The 22,534-nt window shown below is 38.2% G+C and overlaps 1 protein-coding gene across 1 annotated transcript; it reads left to right on the top strand.

Moving 5' to 3' along the window:
* Nucleotides 1-722: 722 nt before the first annotated feature.
* On the top strand, nt 723-9,376 carry LOC124171535. The gene is made up of 4 exons (XM_046550713.1): nt 723-1,352; nt 1,540-1,713; nt 8,372-8,496; nt 8,577-9,376. The coding sequence occupies exons 1-4, from the start codon at nt 837-839 to the stop codon at nt 8,761-8,763; spliced, it is 1,002 nt and encodes a 333-aa protein (XP_046406669.1). The 5' UTR covers nt 723-836; the 3' UTR covers nt 8,764-9,376.
* The last annotated feature ends 13,158 nt before the right edge of the window (nt 9,377-22,534 follow it).

Raw genomic sequence — 22,534 nt, 5'->3', positions numbered from 1 at the left:
GATATGGTGCATTGCACTAACTGTAAGGTACCGCTGTAGGCGCCTACGCTAGTTATTTCTTTAGAGTGTTTGCGTTTTAGAAGTGATTGAAGAAGGTGATATACCATATAGAGGTTTAAAATAAAAGCATATGCCGTCATGCATGATTATTTCCGTGTTATGATTAAATACCGAGGCAATATTATAGTTTCGACATTTTTAGTCGGCTGGTTGTCAATCTGTGAAAAAGTACCGCCATAAATATGTACAGTATACGCCCCCCCCCCCCCCCCTTCCGCAGTTCCTGACCTGATTCAATTCAGTCGTTGGCCGTAAGGTACCACTGTAAGCGCTTAACTCGGTTCGTTATTTTTTTAATAAGAGCGTTTTCTTTAAAAAAAATGGTGGAAAGAAATAACCCATCTGGATAAATTTTAACGTAAGAGAACATGCCGTGATACGTAAATATGTTTTTATCATAATAAAAAACCTAGTGACAGAGAACTTTTCGCGCCAAATTTTTCCCGCCATTGGCGGCGTTTGTTCAGCGAATTCAGTGACAACAAATTAATAAATTCCGCTACATATATTAGTTAAAGCACTGTGAATTACCTATAATAATCTACGCTCGATGGGTTATATCTGGCCTTCATAGCATGTTGTTATCATTGTTAAATACTGAAACAGCAGTGTAGTTTCCGCGCCAAATGTTTTCCACCATTATGGTATGTGTTCTGCAAACCGGAAACAAAAAAGTTCTATCGTCCTAAGGTATTTGGTATGTGTGAAGCGTAGCTTGAGCTACACTGCAATTTTTAGTTCTCCATCTAAGTGTTGCATTGGTAATGTGATACATTATGTTTCCCGAGAAAATGGACTCGGGTGAAGAGGACAGGTCGCCGGGAAGCGGAGACGAAAATGAGCCAAAGTTTAGCGGATCGTCTGATTCAAATTGTTCAAAAATGAGCGAACGGTCAATGGAAAACATAGAGAAATCAACCTTAGAGGTGACTTCGCAAGAATGGGATAAACCATCTACTTCTAAGCAGGCCGATATGGAGGAGAAGATAGGACTTTCGATTTCAGAGGGCCAGACTTCTCAAACCAGTGCACAACCATCGACGTCTCAGCAAGCAGAGGCGGAGGAAAGAAGAGAAGTGGCAGATTGGCAACCTCCAAAGATGAAGACGAACGGAAAATATCCTTTCGAATTTTATTTCATGTATGCATGGACTCGTCGGGAAAAAAACGCTTTTTGCAAGGGCGCCATTGTAAAATCCGAAATCTTTGATCGCAACGAGCAAGAAGTCCTCCTAGCGGAAATAGGAGATATAATGGAACAGTCACCGCTTATTGAGGAAGAAAATGATTTTGTAAGTACATCTGAGGTTATAAAATACGCAGCATGGTCTTACAAATACCTACTGTTTAAACTGATATTTATACCGTAATCATTGTTTTGACTATAATATAAGCTGGTTATAAATAGTTTTCCAGTCACGTGGACCGGCACACATTGACCACGAACCGCTTCATCATTCAACTGCTTTGTTTCTTTAGCTCACCGCAAAACACAGAGTTGCTGAAAAAAAGGATTGGCCTGAGGATATTATGAAAGTCATACAAGATATTATCCAAAGAGCTTTGGGAGAATACAAGCTTGTTGATCCCACCATGACGGTGCTTGGTTTGGATTCAAGTGCATATGTAATGCCACATTCGGAATGTAAAAGAGTAAGTACCCTCCTCCGTTTTAAGTGCTCCATCCAGTTCTAATTAACCTCACGGAGCCTCCTTACTCCTTTGTTTTATATATACTATCTCCTAATCTGAGTAAACGTCTACTAGTGTACTCACATCTTGGCGTCATTCTTCCATGGTGTCATGGGCGTACCCAGCGAGGGGCAGGGGGGGGGGGCAAAAATCGCAAAAGTCTTTAAGCAAAATCAGTACTGAATCGAAACGAAAATATTCAACAAATTTTCTTCAAACCCACGAAAAATGATAGGTATTAGCATAAGATATGTAACTAAAGTAAAACTATTTTTTCAAGGAAATAATCTCATAAATTAATTAAGCGTCGTTATAATTATCTTAAAATGTTGGTTTCATTCACCTTTTCCCTGCTAAAATGTCACAACTTGGTTTGCCCCGCCCTTATAGTTATGATCCTGGCTACGCCCTTGCATGGCATGACTCTTAATGGAAGTGAGTCCTATCCTCAAGGATACCAACAGCCTTAGGAATGTAGCCTTTCTATTTTTTTCAGTTGAATTTTAAAATTATCTCCCACTAAGAATCTCCACTAACAATAAGTATAAGCTCTAACCTGCTGTAACAAACCCCCAAGCTCCAAATTGACAATTGAAATTTTTTTATTTTTATCCACAGGTCCTATTCATTAAGAGAAGGGGAAATAAATAAAAATTTTGCAAAGTAGGATATCTTTTAGATAAACCGGGCATTTTGGAGAAGGCTGACAATAATATTCCCTTGAGTTTTCTACAAATTCTCATTATGGCGTGGAATTGTGCAAATGCACTAACGAAATTAGAATGTGCTATTTTGCCATCTTAGATCCATGCAATCTAGTATTTCACCACTTTATATGACACAATTTTGAATGTGCATTCAGATTTTGACTCGTCAGACCACGCAATTACGAGTCCCGTGTAAAACGGTCTTTTTAAAAAGGTGACATAAGGCCCTAGATGCGATACTGAGAAAAAGTTTGAGGTACATACGTGAAATACAACAAATTCGTCAAATTGTTGGTTAGGCATTACCATCATTTGCTTGATCATGTTCTCGGGTTTCATCCAAGTCCAACACTGCAGACCACAGAGAATTATGGCAAATTTTGAAGTCAGTATTTTAAATGCATGTAATTTTACGTTTCATGGTGTTCATCTCTCAGCTTGCTTTTTCCATCTTGGACAATCCTTCTACCGCCATGTTCAAAGTGAAAGACTACAGGATGCATGCAATTATCTGGATAACAAAGGCATAAAGCTTGGAGACGACATGAATTAGGCTCTGGTGTTCATGCCTCCCAATGATGTGCACGAAGTATTTTATCTTGTGAGAGATGATGTTGACCAAGAATCACTGCCCTTAATTGACTGCTTTAAAAAGAATTATGTTGTTGGTATACCTGCAGGTGGATGTCGAAAGTCTGCACCTGCTTGATACGTGATTTCATTATGGAAACAATATCATGGTACCATCAGCAGTTTGCAACATACTTGTAGCATAATTGTAGTAAGGGATGGTGCAACAGATTCAATTTGGTGCTTGGTATAAATCATCAATGTCATGCATTCCTGAAAACAATTAAAAAACAATAGGCCAACTATGAAACATATATGTATAGTGAAGTTGGCTTTGGGTAGTCATATAAAAGCAACCCAAAAAAAGGAGTGAAAACTGCTAATACAAAAATCATGTCTATTGTTTCTGATTATGGTATTTATAACAATGCAAATCAAACTAGAATAACAAGCCCAACTTGCAAATACCATTACTTTGGATTAGTATAAAAATCTAAAATTAGAAAATTTGCCCATTTCATAAACTTATTTAAAAAGATATTCAATGTAGGAATTTCACTTTAGAACTACTTTGATTAGGAAAAATGTTTTTGGAAAATTACATCATTACACAAGCTGCATTAGAAATTTTGATATTTTTTGGAACCAGATACCTCGGTCATCTAGGTAATTACAGACTCCCAGCAGTCTTTTGTAATTATTCTGACTTTACTCTGGCTATTCATCTGTTGCATTCTTTCTCATAAACCTGAGAATATTGGAAAACACAGTGGCAACATGACCAATATCTGATGTCAACATCGTGACTCCTATGCTTCATAGCCACTCTTGAGTCCTCTGCTTCACAAACCTTGCCTTGCTTTGCATCACAGATTAATTTTGATCTTTAAACCTTCTTATTAAAAGTTATCCTTCTGCGTGCCTGGCTCCATAACCGGAAACCCCTTTCTACCAATGACAAAAATATGCGGCTGGACATTTCTTGACCCACGAGACAAAAGCCAAAACTTTGCATGGGAGACATTTCTACCTAGAAGAAGGAATGCCGAAAATATACCTTTCCTTAATCTCCCCACTTTTACGACAGTTGGGGGTTCACAAAGTCTTAGTTTCATGACCCAACAATGCGGGAGTTGGGCCCTACCCTCGAAATCTGGGAGCAGGTACCCGGACCCCTCATCTTATATTACCCCTCTTTGCAGTAAGGGACTGCAGTCATTCAATTGTTCATTCAGTCGGTTTTCGAAATAAATATTTGTTCCTTTATCAAAATTTATAAACTAAGATTTGAATTCTTTGTCTTTTGAGCAGCATTTACAATTTTTAAATGAAATTCTACAATAAATATTAACTTATATCTCGATTTCAGCATAAACATACACATGGAAATTGCTGCTGCATTAAATGCGTTAATATTGACAGTAGAGCTTCGTTCAAAATTTGACAATTCTGAGAATAAAACATGGAATTCAATTCAAAGTCTCCAATATACGACCAAGCAACAATTATTCATACAGCTAATTCATATAAACTAAGCATGATTGAATGGTAGGGTTAAAAACCCCAAAAGAAGGGAGCCCAACTACCCTCAGAGTCCGAGATAATGCAAAGGGTCGAAAAAGGTTGGTACCGAGATTATCCATGAGATGCTTCTTAACGAATGTCCTGCAAACGTGCTCAGTACACAGGGGACGGAAGAGTTTCTTTGGGCTCAGTACAGCAGTCATGCTAAGGAGAGAACTCGACCGTCTCGAAAGGGTTAAATTATTGTCACCACAGGAAAAAAATGACAAACACAATGTGGCACCTTTGCTTTGCCAATTTTTATAACAGCAATGGCAAGGTTTCCCATATCCACATTCAACATTCCCATAAGAAACTTTCCCATCTCCCTCAGTGATTCAGGAATACATAGCCACCATATTAGTTTGGATCTCCAGGATCATGAGGAAGGTTGATTTCAACACCATCCACCTACCTCTATCTAAATTAAGATTTCTTGCCAACTAATGATGGCAAAGGACCCTAGCAGACGAAAATCTCCTGGAGTATACACCATACCACGTGAATGCGGCTAATCTTACTTTGGAGAGAAGAGCCGCACAATAGAAACTAGGTTGAAAGAACATTGCAGATATGTCCCTTCATTTAGGACTAGGCTTAGATTGCTTGAACAATTGAGAATGGATATCTTTAAGAGTGACACCAAGAACATAATATCAGAGCCACACTATATTTCCAGGTCCGACAGAAGCGATAAATTAAGAGTCATGATATGCCGAACGGATAGATATGGGAATTCGTTTTTCCCCCTAACCATAAGGGATTTCAATAAATGCTAGTTGTAATTTCCTTAGAGCATTTCCTTTTTATTTGTAAACGGCTTGTGTCCTAACACCCCCTGCCACACGCCTTTAATTGGCTTGCAGGGTATTATGTAGATGTAGATTTAGGACAGCCTGAAAAATCAGTAAGTCTAAGCACAGCATCAATCACAATTATATGATTCACAGGAAGAAATGAAGAAACTGCAGGGCTGTGGCAGGTTCTAGTAAAGAAGAATTAAATTGATTCGGCTTTTACTTTGTGAAAATCCATGTTGAAATGAAAATTTCTTCTTTTCATTTCTAGTAAAGAACCTGGCAGTCCTGTGTGAGGGGAGGGCAGTTACGATGGAACAGGTGAATAGAAAGGATGGAAGGGAAGAAAGGGAGGCAGAGAGGGAGGGAATGGCAGGGGAGCCAATCTACTTTTTTTAAAGTTGAAATTCCATTATGGCTGCTGTGAGCAATACACAAATGGTCCCAAAGACTTACCAAAATGCACAAGATAGAGGTACAAAGCACACACATGCAAGGCCAGTAGGCAAGTGAGGAAATCATCCATTGCCAAGACCTAACCTTAAAACTAAGGAAGAATTTCAGGCCATGTGTCATTGTCATAAGATAAGATGGAACTAGAAGGCAGTTAGTGGTGGGTCACCTCTTCCTTTTAGCAGGAGTGTTGGTAGTAATTACAAAGAGTTTGCCATTAACACTCCTCACAGAGCAACCTTCCCCTCCCGTTCACAAACATTTTGTGAGTTCCGTGGCCCAACCCCCATGACAGCCCATTGTGCAGTGATACAATCTTTTGTTAGAGCTATACTGGTTTCAGGAGCACTGGGATTGCTTAGTGACTTTTCAAATCTGACAGCACAGTAACACTATCAACAAAGACAGAACCTCCTGAAAGTCCGAGGGGAGTGACAGCCAATCAGGAGATGCTGAAAGAGCAACTACTCTTAGCTTTGGGCAGTGGTAAATTGCTTACAGACTTATGTATGAACGGAATGACATTGGATTCTTTAATCCCGAAGGAGGGTATGTGAGTCGCTCATTGAAATGTTGGAAGAAATGTGGGAAACATTACAGGTAGTGAAACCTTAAAAAATTTCTCTTAAATTGTTTGCAAGGGGAAAACCAGACAGTACAACAGTGGAAGGTTACACAGGATTTCCACTGGGTCAGGTTCTCCAACTCCATCTAGGCCGACGTTTCGATGGGTGAGTTGTCAGGGCATGATCTGAAGACTGAATGCCATGAATTGCCCTGAAGACGATGGACAACTCGCCCATCGAAACGTCTGCCGAGATGGAGTTGGAGAACCTGACCCAGTGGATATCCTGTGTAACCTTCCACAGTACAATAGTCTTACAAATATTAAATGGCCATCACAATGCTAATGCTGCTGGGGGAACAGGTTATACATATAGTCTCACCTCTACTTGACTCTTCTTTCATTCATCTCTAAACCTATTGAGATATGGCACTCAAAGAGACATGGTACAGGTCACATAGTGGTAGGAGACGCAGGGGTCTAGCCTGGTCATCTGGTCGGCAATCACCGAGGGCCCCGAGCTTAGGGGGCACCCACAACGCTTGAGTCTACCGTGAAGCATATATGAAAGGTGTAATATAAAAAAGGCTCAGATTACTTGATCCAAATTTTTTTACAATCTTAAAGTTCTACGTATTCATTAGTTGCTTTATTTACAATATACTCAGTGTAAAAAGATTATATAACAAAAATAAATAAAATAAAGTTGTCCCAAGGTTAATGAGAACCTAATGCTTTTTTGAAAGGGTCATTCAAAAAGGTTATTTTAGAGGTTTTTTTAGATTCCAGTGCAGTTTCAAGGAACAAATTCTCTAAATAGATAACAGAACCATAATACATTAATTAATATTATAAGCTATAAAATTCCTGCTTTTCACAGTAGTTTTACTTACAATATTGTAATTTTTATATAGTTTTTAAGAGCCAGAATAGCGTTAAAATCTGTTACCGGGCATGCAATCTCCTAAACTTTTTCCAGGGGAGAGCAAGATCCCAGAATCCCCCAGTGAGGAAGGCCCCATTATGAGCCTCAGCCGAGGGCCCTCAATCACACCAGACCTCCACTGAAGAAAGTCTTGGAAATGCCAAGGAAATTATGTTGTAGCCAGAGAAAAACACCTAAGGCATTGCAAAAAGATAAAAATAGTGATCGAAGCCTTGAAGCATAGCTGAGTTTTAGTGGTGAGGAGTATGTTTTGATGCAGATAGCAAGGGATAACATGAGCTTGAAACTACTTGACTTTATTTTGGCTAATACTGCTGGACATTATTTCTCAATGTTACTTGTCGTATTTTCCCATAAAATTTGTATACAACAGGTCCTTGCTTTACAGTAGGTACTAATTTGTTCAGGAGGACCGATCGTAAAGTAAATACCATGCGCATTTGCTTTTTATTTGGTATTTACTTAATGATTGGTACGTACGTGTGATTCAACTTATGATGAGTTTATAGGAATGAACTCTCCATCCAAGAGCATACCCAGGATCAAAAGTAGAGGGGGGCAAGCTGTGGTTGTTCAGGTTGGAGCACAGAAAAGGTTATGGAAACCAAAATCATAAAAAATGATAACAGCGTTTTATTAGTTTTTAATATTATTTGCTCAGAAAAATATTTTTACTTTAATTGCATGTTTTATACTCTCACCACTTTTCTCGGATGTAAATAAAATCTTTCGAAACTTTCTTTGAACTAAATTTAATTTTGCTTTTAGGGGGCAGCCTAAGCCGCCTTTAGCCCCATTAGTTTTGAGGCCTTATGAGCAATGTATAGCATTCAATCTCAGCCTTTGAGAATGTGATACACATCTGTATACATCTCTACATAATTCTTTTCATCTGTGTTCTGAAATTGCAAATGACAGATGAATGCCCTCACTATACTACTAGAAGCTATGCCTAGCAGAAATCTGACCTCTTTATGACAGCTGCCAGTTACTAATGTTTACTTATGTCTCTTTCCAGTGCCAAGGTGACATACTCATATACATCAATTTATATGGCACCGTGGCATTGAGATTACTCTCAAAAGCGGATGCTACAAAAATAGTTGACATATACATGACAGCAAGATCAATATTAATTTTAAAGTAAGTGACGTCTCAGGATCTCATGCCATGATTGTATTTTGGTTGGGGCACCATTAATTTAACTCTCTCTTTTGTTTCAGGAAAGAGGTTCAAAAAGGATATATCCGACAGATACTAAAAGATACAAATAAGAGGTTCAAAAATGTGATGTACACTAAAACAATTCATTTCGCCTTAATTATTGCAGATAAAGATCAGAATGAGTCAGGCATTGTTAGGAGGAGGAGGAGAAGGAGGAGGAGGAAAAGGAGGAGAAGAAGACATTGACATGGAAATTTTCAAAAATAGAGAAGTCTGGAATTCAAATTTAATATTTGAATGGCCACTCTGAGGAATTCTCCTCCCTAATTCTATGGCCCCATAATTTATGCTCATGGGGCATCATGTTTTTGCAATTGCCATAGTCAATATTTCATATTTCGGGGAAACTGCCTCAAGACTGTTATTTATGAGGTGTTGCAATAATTTTATTTTTCTACTGTAAATTCTGCATCATTCCAATGAGTTTTACTCAGGTGGTAATTATAATAGGTGAAATGATTGGACATAAAAATGCATGCCATGGTCATATGGGTATTGATAAATAAGACTTGAAAAGTTCTCCGTGTTTCACAATCTTACTGTGTCATGTAATGTCCTTGATAATAATCATGATTTTCATGATATTTTTCTTATTTCTTGGTAAATTTGTCAAAACTTGTTTCCAATATCTAATTAGTGTAATTTTATTTTATCATAATGGTGTTTGTTCAAAATTTTTAAGCCATTAGTTGATGATTTTTCATGCTTGTTTTATGTATGACTATACATCACATATATGATAAATTCAATATTGGGTATCTTTTTACCCAATGATTTCAAATGTAAGACTGATGTACGACCAAATGTGAAATTAATAAAGTGGAATCTAGTCATTTATTAAGTTGATTTTTCGCCTTTTAATTCTATAAGTCATTCTGTACCTTGTTACCCTGTAATTTTGTTGTTTTTAGTATTATAATTACCTTAAATTATGAAAATATTCATTCAGATGTGATGTTAATAACATATTAGTATATTTTTAGCAATTGTATTGTTTCCTTGATAAAATGTCTATAGTTTCTATTTATTGTGATATTTCCAGTAGCCTGTCTTTCTTTTATCTATTTTTGTTGATTATTTATATTTTAAAAGATATTCTGATAGATTTCATGTGAACGGGGTGAATTCTTCATTCGTTTTTCATGCAATATTTTGATAGGCGCATGTAAAAGTATTAAATTTTCTGTATTCCATAAATATAATTTTTGAATTCATAGTTGATTTTAATGTTAGAAAAGTTAGCTGGATAATGCGTCAATTAACTAATAATACTACTTCACTCATTTATATGACTCCTTGAGTGCAAGCATACAAATAAATTCACAGGTAAGGAAAGAAAGGAATAGGAACATATAATAGAAAAAGTACAAGGACAACAGTGCTTTGGTAGATGGAAAAAGCCAGAAATCAGAGGGTAAAAATTGTTCATTCATGATGGCGCATCAGCACATTTCCTTTGCAATGTTCATGAATGGTTAATGGTTAATGCCGGTTACAAGAAGAAAGTGAAGCACAAATAATAGCATGCACAAACTGAAGTCTGCAACACAAGGAATTACAGGTATGGGGAACTCATGCATCCTCCCATGGCTAATGTACTATTTTGATGAACTATGGGAGAATTTAAAGGCCTGGTTATATGGTACAATAGCACGTACGAGATAATGTGTGAATGCACGAACGATTTTGGTGAAGCTGAACATGCACGAATGCATGAACCAAATTAGAACAGGTTCTATTTTTTCTTCCTGCATTCACATAAGTTGGGTGGTTACATGGTGAATTTTTGTGTTCATTCATGTGTTCATACATTTAGACATTAACTCGTATGTATTAATGTATCGTGTAACCAGGAATAAACAGCATCTACAAAGAGTGTCTCAAAGGTGAATTGTACAGGGCAGGTGCTTTAGCCACACACGTTCCTGATTGATGGCTTCATTAGAACAGACATCCTCAAAAGATTTAGCTTCGTGATGATGAAGGAAGAGCTCTTTCTGAGCCAGTTCAGGCCAATGGCAGCATCAGTTGATGTATGTGGTAGTGATGAGCGATATATCGCTAACTGTGATTGAATCACCGTTACTGAAAAGTAGCAGTCACTGTCGGTGATTCAATATTCGAAATCACTGTGATCGGTGATTCTATCACTGGATTCGGTGGAGATAGCTCTGGCTGCTACCAGCTGCTATGCGATACATCGCAACCTGTGATTGAAGAGAAGTAGCCGATCACTGCCGGTGATTAAATCACCAAATCACTGCGACTGTGAATACGGTGAAGTTAGCTTCGGGAGCTACCATGATGCTACCAATAGTAAAATAAGGATGTCTTATTCATCTTGTATGATAAATAAGACATTCTGTGCGAAATATACAGCTAAAGCTTTGAATTATGATGGTTTGATTATAAATATGTATAAAAAATGATTGCCCCTTATCAATTCTTTTACCACTTCAAATTTACTTAATTATTGTAATATAAACTCGGAATTAGAACTATTCCCTCAAAAAAAATATTTTGCCTAATTTTATAATTTTCTATAAGTTTATTTGTCCCTATTGAGGAGAGCTCATTCCTTGGAATTGGACAAAGTAGCAGGAATAGCAGCGCCACAAATCACCGATGACTTTAGAGAGTGATTCACCTCGGTGATCGCAATCACAGTTAAGAATCACTGTTACTGATGAGTAGCAGTCACAGGTAACGAAGTGATCCGGAAATCACAGTTCCGCTCATCACTAGTATGTGGAGAAGGTGGTCGTGTAGTGACGAGGGAGAGTTCCTCCCTCTCCTCTCTCGTGTGTCCACCACTGACTTCCCGTCATCATTCAGCTGATTCCTGTTGAGGGTTTTACACGCCTCTTTTAGCCTTCTGCATGCAAGGTCCCCAACTATTTTACATCCCTTGACCACGATTGTGTCATATAGCTTTCTTCCATTGCCATTGAGTGGCAGACCTATTTTTCATCCAAATCCAATGCCAATGAGCTGAGAGGCAATGAAGTGTGTGTCAAAGAAAGTGCTTTATTTTCAACTATGTACATACTTATATGTATTTGTCATCCACCAATCTCTGAAATTTATGAATTATCATCTTAATGGGTATTTAATTTCATCAGTCCCCTTTCCCTTGGGCTAAAACCTTGTGATGTTGGAAAGGCCTGCTCATTCCAATGACTTCTAGAGCTGCAATGGTTGAGGTCCATGACAGATCTTGTATAGGTTGTGAACAAAATTCACTAATTCTTGGTTAACCTTGTGGTATTCCATCATAACCACTTTTTTTATATATTAGAGCACAACCCGGGTTTCAATGAATAATCATCATCATCAGGTGCTAATTGTGATTTATCAAATTTGTGATGAAAAAAATGATGATGATTATTCATTGAAACCCAGGTCGCTCTCTTATATGTAAAAAAGTGGTATGAGTAATTGTGTACATCCAGGAAAAACTCATAGGTTATGAACCTAACAGAAGATAAGATAGATTGAAAAATAAATTTTGTCATAATCCTAACAGTTTTTATCAAAAACTATCGATTTCAACCTTTTTCAGGTCTCACCTGTGATTTTACTAACAACCAGTTTCGTCACTGTGCGACATCGTCAGGTTCAAATACAGGGAGAGTATGGCCTTATATACGTTGAATAAGTAGGGGTTAAAACCTTGGCTACTCCTACTGACTCAATGTAAATAAGGCCATGGACCTGACGATGTTGCACAGGGACGAAACTGGTCATTAGTAAAATCACAATGTGAAATTTATGTTTTATTTCATAAGTTTTTTATTTCAAATGAAACAATTTCACCAAGTCACGCCTCAATCCATCAATAGGGTGGTTTCCTATTACTTTTTCATTGCCTAAATCGAAAGATTATTACTCCTGGAGTACGATATTCACACTTTTAGATTTTTAAATGACGATATCTATTTTTTGCGATAAAATGAAAAGTGAAAATTTTCAAACGGGCGAAAACGCGACTGGTAAGTATGAATGCCGGGAAAACTCCGTGTGACGTTGTTCTGGTTCCCGCTGCCACAAGTGAGGTGACCTTGGGGCGAGGCTCTGAGCGCTGATACGACGCAGGATGTTAGCAGGTAGCAGAGTACCATGCTAGCTGGTAGCGCATGGTTTAAATTAGGATTATTAATACCTTATCAAACGAAGAAAACTTTCCTACCTTAGCCAGTTTAAATAGGTGATTATTAAGACATGTTTCCCTGAGCTCTGTGCCTCATGCATGCATTGGTAATCTCAGATGACATATAACTTTGATCTACTCATATAGAAACTAGGTCCCTGTGACGTCACGTGGAGTGGCATCGCATGGGTGCCAATCTGGCCTTTTTCAAATGAGGATAAAATTGACCATTGCCATTTGTTTAAACCGGTATTTCTAAAACCAAATAATTTGTATATTATGAATACACTAATGGTGGGTAACGAATCGCAATCAATGCCTTTCGTTTTCATTGATGAAGGAAACTACCCTATTTCTTTTCAGGTCATCATCAAGAGGTAGCAGAACAAATTGATAGACAGGGTGGTGTATACATATGTAGGATCTCACAACTGTTGAATGGGGGGAGGGGGAACTTAAAGGATGGTTGTGCGGTGGTGATTGGGAAGCTATGAAAACGGAGAGGTGGATAAGGTAAGGTTAAGAAAGGCAGGTGACAAGACAAGCAACTGGCGGTGAGGGGATCAGTGGCAGCTTATCTGATTGTGGTGGTTGGGGATGGGTACTGAGTAGAGGGGTGAGAGGTTGGAAGGGGCTAGATCATTTAACACATCATTGTAATATACATTCAAACACGATAAAATTTCAAAATTTTCTATAAAAGTTTCTTCCCCTTGTCACAAACATGTAAAAGTTTCGGGATAAAATATGGGAAGTGGTCATTTTCTATTAAATATTTTTGTAATTGCAATTAAAAAATGGTAGAATGTTTAACCCTTTTTCTGCCAGCCCATTTCAGTTGTGATGTACGAAGACTGCCAAGGCTATTTTCCGGAATTAGCAACATTTCAGATAAAAAATTTTTTCAGCTACTTAATTTTATTTAATGCATCTAGATTTTTTCCCAATTCTTAAGATATATTTATAACTAATAACCATTGATAGATTATGGGGGTTTACATAAATTACAGCCATTGAAAAGGCCACAATCACGAAAAAAAAAAGTGAAATAATTTGGGCCGATAAATGGCCCCTGGCGGTTTTTGCTCAACCAGCGAGGGCCGATACATCGGCCCAGTGGTAGTAAAAGGGTTAATACATATTGTGTGGAAGATGACGAAGTGTATTTTTGAATCTATCAAGTCACCGGGGAAAGAACTCATGAGCCATTGATTTCATACAGACTGAGGGTAGTCCATACAATGGTATCACGGAAAAAACCTAGGGGACTGGATCAGTGGCGTAGCCATGAATTTCGTTTCAGTGGCGCCGACTCCATGGGGCCTGAGGGGGCCCGAGCCCCCTCAATATTTCAAGAAAATAATGAAGTTATATTATGCTTTGTGAAATCACAAAAATATATTGGTTATTTTTATTTCCCACGTTTGACGATAGTTACCTTTTAAAATAAATTCAACAATGTGTTAAAACAAATAATTATAAGGTGAAGCAGGTTGACTGAATCAGGTGGTGTGAATCATGATAGTGTTTCGGTGCTGCGGCACACTTTGAATTTAACGTCTTCCCGGGGCAAGACCTCGGATATGGGCCCCCCCAATAGTTTTTATAATTCGGTGCCCCTGTTTCGTTTGGGGGGGTCCAAAACCAGGGGGAAAATAAAAAAACAGGGTATGAAGTAGAGGGTTTTTAAATAATTTTAACACTTATCATAAATGAAAAAACTTCATTTGTTAAAGAAATATTTTGCAAATTCATGTTTTTCAAAATTTTGCTTTCTTTCGTTAAAGAAATAAGTGTGTTTTTATATTTCGCGGGGGGGCCCTCCTCTTGACTACGCCACTGGATTGGGTGTAGGATAACTCTACTAAATAGTAAAACTCGTTTGTAACGAAATCTCACCTCTAACGAGGTGAGTTTCCGGTACCGAGGACTTCCCAATGATCGCCAATGTTAGTTTCCCAGCATGTAACGAGTTCGGTTGATACGAAATCCCCCTTTAGTCCCTTGGGGAATTATTTTCTCTTTTATAAAGAAATTAAAGCTATCTTCGCTACTTAACCGTTCCTTACTTATTCATCAGTTTTCTTCACATGTGACCATCACCATATAGTTCTACCGATTTTCTTAAAATCCTTCTATAGTATAGCTGTTTTATGTAAAGTTTGGGATGATGGTTAATCGCTAGGGATCTGTTGCTTAGGCAAAGATTTTTTACGGGATATCAGCCAGCAATCCTGTGATGCAAACGGTGAAGTCTTTTATTATGGATAAAACGAAATTCCGTTTATAACAAATTAGGAGATGGTCCCCCTGAACTTCGTCGCAAGCGAGTTTTACTGTACATATATCTTCTCTGTAAACATGACACTTATTCATATGAGCCTCTGTAACTCGTGAAATGGAACCCGACCCTTAAGAGTGGAGGTCATGTGCAGGGGCAATTGAGACAAGGCCCTGAATGTCACAAAAGGCCCTGAGGATCACACAAAACCAATAAAGTAGTGGGCATGGATAATACCCGGTGTGAGCTTCTGAAGAATTGAGGGAACTTTAGGAATAGAAAGGTTTAAGGAGAAAAGTTAACCCCAAGACTCTAGAAAAGTGCTGATATTTCGAAGCGTGAAAAAAATTACAATTTTATAATATATACATGGACATTTTATTGAATATATAATTAATAATTAAGAGAATAAATGCGTTTATATAGCTTAAATTTTAAGAATCTATGCATTTTCAAGTGCTGTAAGCCAAAATAAGAATAAATATTTATTTTCCTTTTTTTCACTTTATTCTCCATTATTACTTATACTCTATTATTATTACTCCATTAATGGCATTTCCACTGGCTAAATAGTAGACCACCTCGAACCATCAACGCCCATTATTCTTCGAAACATATGTTAATTTTTTATATTTAGGTGGATACCAGTCAAAGTGGAAGTATTCTTGAAGGATTTTTAACGTCAAATTTATTTTACTAACTTCAAATTTTCCCAAGCCATGCGGTATTCGCTACCATTCGTAACCGACCACCAATGATGCAGTGGTGACGTCATCCGATACCTCATCTTGCCGATTTCCGCATTGCGAAATATTTGTCATGAAATACATGGCACATATGGTTTCACTGTTTAGTTAAAAGAATCAACCGAATAAAAAAACGGAAACTGGTAGTACTGCATAAAACGAGTGGGGAGAAAAAGGTGCGACTCAAGTTCAATACCACATCCAACAAATAGCGATGCTTGCAACCTCAGAATAATTATCTCTTATAAAATTTATGTTATTCTTTATTTCCACTGGAGCTATTTCAGCATATTTTTATACAAATGATTGCAATATGCAAGTACTAATTCTAAATCCCTGGCGTATTTGCGCATAGGAAAAAAATCTCCCGCCAAAACCTGAATTGGCGGGAAATGAATGCGCCGAAAATAACGGCCGCGATATGCGTTAAAGGCTCTTTATGTCAATATTTCCAATTTAAAAGCTAGTTTTGAAAATTATATTACATTCTAATGCAAATTTTCCTGAAATACACGGTTTTTACAGAAAGCCCCTGCCATCGTTACACGTGATGGAGGGATGGAGGGTCACATTAGCGAGGAACACTTCACAGTGAGCACGTCCCGAGCACGCTTATCCCGCTAAGAAGAAATCTGATATTAAAATACCACGCCTGAGGTAAGTGTAAGGGCTAATGTAGTCGATTACGCCGAGAAAAAATCACACATGCGATGGATTAATCGTCGTGCGAGTATATTTAAGATAAAATTCATGGATGTACCCTAAGTTTAACTCTATATAAAAATGAGGTAGTAGTTTTACGCTGAAGTAGTAGTGATAAGGTGGTTGACCCAGTATTTATAAATAGAGGAACCCGGATGGAACCATTGTGTATTTGCACTGTCATCGGAAACTCACGGGGACTACGAATTTTTAAAAAATGGCCAGCCTCCAAGTTGTAAGGGAGCGAGGGTACATGTGCTCGAGCGCCGCTTGTTACTTACGGCTTCGGTTTGCGAAAATGTTTCATTACGACGGGAAAATATCTGACGTAAAGAAGATATCCTTAGGAATTTTGATTGAGATGATCAATGAGTGGAATCTCAATGACATTACTATAATTTAATTTCAATACCACGTTCTCGCTGTCGCCAGTCCGTCTCGGGTGCTCGTGAGCATGACTTCATTGTTTCAATGTGACCATCCACCAATGTTATTTCTCCGTCTTTTGGAAGCTAAAAAGACCCGTATTTTTCGATTTTCGAAAAATCTATGGCCTTAATCCTCTCGTTGATAAGTTGATGAAGTAATGAACTTATTTCGTGCGGGTTATCGTTTCTTTTTGGCAGGAGAGATGCAGAGTGTCACAGAGCGATCTGCCAAATTCGTTGTGAAAAATAACATCTGAGGTGATTGTGAGGAGAAATTATTAAACAGTGTAGAAATTTTTCGCCAAGAATGATGTAAGAGCGACGGATACAATTTGTGCATTTATAGATCCAAGATCAACTAATTGGGTAAGGTCCACTGATTCCATTTACTCAACGACGTAATAGTTCTAGAAAGCATCACATTAGGGTAAATTCTAAATTTTCGTTATTGATTCGGACCTAAGTATATGCTAAATCCAATAATTATACGCAGATAAAGATGCATGAAAGTGTGAATTTCAACAGGGAAACGAAAAATCCAGATGTCTTTTTTATCTTTATAGAAAACCAATACAGTTCTGAATTTCCCACTCATCTTCCATGGCATCTTCAATAACTTCAACTACAAATCCATAAAAGCCAAATTTGACTAGTATCAGCGAGTTCAAATGCAATAGAATTAATCCAAGCTAACGAATGAACAGAATTCAATTCTCAGAAGTCACCGAGCTTGCTTATAAGTGGATAGAGGAAAACCTCGAGTTCATATTCATTATCGCCATAGAAATTAAAAGACATCCATTGAGTGGCATAGTGTCTTCTAAGACTGTTTGGTAATTTCGTATCATTGGGAAAATAGGTTAATTTATAGGCATTAAGGAATTTTAAATGATAAATAAGTCTCGGTGAAATTTTATTACGAGCAGAGCATCATAGCAAGTGGCATTTTATTTATATTCTCCCTTCCACCAATGCATAAAATAACAAACAAAGTAGGTGACACGAATGTCGTCTAGTGCCAATATTTTGTCACCCAGTGACAGCATTTGGTGCAGGAAGAAAAAGGAAAGAACTCCAGTTCCGCACGGTTAAACTGAAGTCAGGAAGCGATAAACCCCAAGCCCCTATTCCAGGGGACTCCAAACTATGGCCAGTGGGCATCATCCACCCCGATATATAATTTCATCCGGCCCGCGGTTTTTTCCCCTTAGTAGGTTACTCTGTGTGTCGGCCCATCTAATCTGGAACCTGATTTTCATGAAATTTTGAAGTCAAAACAACAGTATCATTTGTCACACTAGTTTTGTTGCATAAAACTAAAGGCAGGAATCTATTTAGCTTACCCTGACTTTTCCCAAGAAGATATTTTTTAATTTTTCCATGTTTTTGAGGAAATTAAATTACTGGCAGTGATTTGTTTTTTATTTTTTATTCCTTCATCCTGCATAACTGTGAAGAATATATAATGTGGCCCTTACATTGAAAAGTTTGGAGACCCCTGCCCTAGCCCATGGTTAACAGGTCCTAGACGGAAGAGGCAGTTGCTCGTCAAGTTACAATGGTTACAATTTTACTCTAGATAACCTTGTATCCATGGCATTAGATCGTTCAACAATTACTCCGATCGAAGGCCAAGTAGGAGTGAGGAGTTGTTGCACGTATGGATATCACATTTCTTCCCTAGTATCACAGTCTGTTGGCCGAATGTTCTTTTTTTGGTAGGCATTGTTGGGAAAGCGCTGGGGGCATTTTGGGCCAACACACTGTGTTACTATGGTTTTTGGGGATAGAGTTCTGGAAGAAGGTGGACCCATTCATCTATTTTTCTGCTGGTGGTGCTAATGTTGCTTTGCTTTTAAGCCGAGAAAATTATCATTTTTCTATTCATGAGAATTCCGCAGTGGTGGCACGGTGAAGTCCTTGCCTGCCAAACAAGTGGTTGTGGGTTAGTCTCGCCTTGGTAGGTTTCCCCTATACCGGGAATGGTTGTTCGTGTATGAGTATAATTATTAAATTTGTTGAACACCCCGATATGAAATGGCCAATATGAGCTGTATTTGGTGGTTAGGGAATAAAATAAAACAAAACTGCAAGGGCGTAGCCAGGATCATAACTAGGGGGGGGCAAGCCATGGTCTAGAGGGGGGGCAAACCAAGTTGTGACATTAGTTTATGAGATTATTTCCTTGAAAAAATAGTTTTATTTTAGTTACATATCTTATACTAATACATGTCATTTTTCGTGGGTTTAAAGAAAATTTATTGAATGCTTTTGTTTCAATTCAGTACTGATTTTGCTTATAGACTTTTCCAATTTTTGAGTCTAGGGAGGGGCAGCTGCCCCCCCTGCCCCTTGCTGGATATGCCCATGTTATGTATTCACCCTTGAGTTCAGTGTGTGACTGGCGGGGTACCAAGGCGATAGTTTCCACATGTTATAGATATTCAATTCTCTGAAATCGGAAAATTCTCTTAAATTTCTGGAAGAGCATTGATGAAGCAAATGTATTGCGAAAGTACCTAAGTAATTGGGTCGACATGTACCATAACGTCCACCAAGAGAATATACTGCCGGGTCGGACCTTGACTTTAGCACCCTTGGCCCCATAATCCCAAACCCGACCACTGCAGACCACACGCTGCAAATACCCCTAGACCTTAGCCGGCAACGCTACTGGTAATGTCTACTGGCTGAAATGAAAAAGACCTCGTGGTCTAAAACAAGCATTTGCTACAATAAGTTTATTTATTTTCACTAAAGCAATGGTTTTCTAAGGTAAATGTTGTAGTCCCTTCACCAAATATTTAGGTAACTGGATTAGTCGTCAAGGAATACAGTAACATGCTGTAACGTGAAGGTGAGGCTGCATTTTTACTATTGTCCGCGGATACCTAATCATGTAGACATGCTTAATATCTTTATGAAATATCTAGTTTTTCAGCTCATGAGAACAGGGGAAGAGCTACCTTGAGGATCATTAGCCGAGAGACATTGCGGGCCTTGGGCAACCTGCTCTCTTAAGACTCCTTCCACCCCTCCCCCACCAGTAAGTACGTTGAGAAGTGTCTTGGAGACAAAGAATTGGAGGCAAATGGCAATCAACCCTCATTACTCCCACATACCCATGACAGCACATGTAGAATATCATCTTCCTTGCAGTTTGTACAGATTACAATGGATTATCTGCTCGTGAAATAACCTCACCTAGGGAGGTAATGGTGGAGGCTTTGGTGAGAGGGGTGTGATTCGGCCCAAAACGTCTTTTTGGAGATAGCACTGTAAATGTAAAAATCGTAGGCTTTCCCGGCAAATACTACTGATAAAATCTTTTCGGATCTCGTTGGCACTGGGTAAGACTGTTCAAGGCCAACATTTCGACTATGTATTCAATTTAATTGTTATCTCCCTGAGCTAATTTCCTTCCATAAAATTTCATTTTGATATTTTTTCCGTTAACTTAGTAGTTCTGGGATCAATATGGCCAGGTTATTTGATTATTCATTGTAAGACTTTATCATCTTATGTCTCCCTCTTCAGAACCTTCAGCTGCTGCCAGAAGTTCACATTGCAGGAGTCTGCAAAGCAGATGAGTGAGGAAAGAAAAAATTTTAAATTATCAAAAATGACTTCACCCACTCCCGGGAAATCTGTAAAAAACACATTTACTGTGAACAGCTCTAATCAGCCCTCTCTACCAGAGGTAGGTGTCTGGAATGAATGTCATGAATAGTAGTCGCAAATTCAGTCGGTATCTGGCTGAGTGTACAGGCAATTTTTTTTTATTGCACCTCTAAACCTGCGTAGTGGTCACACAGATGGTAGTTAAGCTAAAGGAATCTAACTGGGAATTTTAGCCTATTGGCCCTGTAGCCATCCATCACTACCCCTGGTTGGCCCAACAGCTCTAAGCTTGTCCCATAAGCAGGTGGCCTTGTTTCAGGCCTTGGTGCTTGCAAAAAATTTCTGCTGTATAATTTCACTATGGAAAGCCCCCTTAAGAATAACCCACATAATTAATGAGGTGTGCAAGATAATCACTGCATAATTACAATGAATTTCCAATTAATGTTCGATCAGTTTTTTGATCAACCTGCATGTTTTTCCTTGCCCCAGGACTCAGAAACATTCAAGATACAAATCACTTGGCTCTAAATAATCATTAACCACTCTTCTTATTTCTTGATATAAATCTGTGAAGTTAGAAAAATCGACACTGATTGCAAGCCATTATTTTGCAGATTTTAAGTTTTTCCTTTACTCTCAAAACTTGCCCATGGTCACTTATCCATCAATATGTGTTCTCATAGTTGCTTTTCATCTTCTTCATACCAAATTTCAGATGCAATCTGACGATACAGAATCTACTGTTTCAAATGAAGGGGGAACTGCATTGGGTGCCGCTGCTGCTCCCGAGTGTGGCATCAGTAGTGCCACCCATCAGGAATCTGTGGCAGGCCATCCAGTGGCCACCTCCTCTGGAAAATACAAGGACAACCAATTCAGACACAGTGAGACAAGTTCAACAGCATTGGTTGCCGCTGCTGCTCCTGAGGGTGCAGTCAGTAGGAGCACTGTGTCTAACTATCAGCAAGCTGTGGCAGGCCCTTCTCGATACCTCAATACTCATTCTCAATACTCATTCAGCGTATACCGTCACTACAAATACCAACTGAATGAGATCATTGAATCACCAACTGCGAAGTATGAAGTGTTGAAATTCCTTGGAAGAGGTGCTTTTGCGAAGGTGAGATGTACATTCAAGGAATAGATAAATGATCAGACTGTAGTTAGCTTCGCTCTTTACTCAATATGACTACCGACTTGCGAAAACTAGGACATGCTAGAATTATTTGTGAATTTTTGGTGATCAGAGGGAATTTGTGAAATTATCATGCAAGGAATTACTACACCTTAATTTTACAAATAAAATTAACTTCATCAATCCTAGCACACATAACTGCTGATGCACCATTAGGGTATGATTAACACATGGGATACATGCTTGAAATGCCTGTGAAATTCTAATTAAATGGGAAAAATATGCAGAAAGTGTGAAATATTTACTATTTGTATGAAATATTTGAAGGGTCCTCTAGCTTACCTTGAATTTCTTGTGAAATTTCAGGAAAACTCCTGCATTGTGAGTAAATTTTTAAGACAACCATTGCTAAATGACCTCTAATTTAATTAACAGCCCAACTTAGTATAAATTATTTGATTTCATTACCAGATGAAGAAAACAACCTATACACATATGAGAGGATAAAATTCAAGATCTAAAATCCCTGCTTTACACACTTAAATCCTTTGCACTCAGTATATTTGTGTTTCTAACGCAGCCTTCCTTGAAATTCTATTCCACTGAAATACAAGATGAGCATGCATATATTATTAGAAATAAAGTTAGATCAGCAAAAATCTAAACAAAATTACTTATAGTAGTATGCTGCAGCCCTCAGTTAAATATTGAGCATCTACAAATGATATGGGAGCAAGATGGAGACAGTAGAATCCCTGAAAAAGGCCTTGAAAATACCTAATGCTCAATGAGACTCCATGTTTGGGTGGAACTGGATTTTGTTTGTGACCATATAAACTCTGAAGTGGGGCAAAGAGGCTTAATCTCTATTTCAACTACACAACTGAGGAT

This window comes from Ischnura elegans, chromosome X (genome assembly GCF_921293095.1).
Source record: "Ischnura elegans chromosome X, ioIscEleg1.1, whole genome shotgun sequence".
In the NCBI taxonomy this organism is placed as follows: Eukaryota; Metazoa; Arthropoda; class Insecta; order Odonata; family Coenagrionidae; genus Ischnura; species Ischnura elegans.
Note: the sequence above shows the minus strand (reverse complement) of the source record. Positions and strands in the feature narration are given on the sequence as shown.

Coding starts and splice junctions, on each gene's coding strand:
- LOC124171535 (XM_046550713.1), top strand. CDS start 837: ATGTTTCCCGAGAAAATGGACTCGGGTGAAGAGGACAGGTCGCCGGGA. Junction 1,714..8,371: donor CACATTCGGAATGTAAAAGA/GTAAGTACCCTC, acceptor GTCTCTTTCCAG/TGCCAAGGTGACATACTCAT. Junction 8,497..8,576: donor AGATCAATATTAATTTTAAA/GTAAGTGACGTC, acceptor CTTTTGTTTCAG/GAAAGAGGTTCAAAAAGGAT.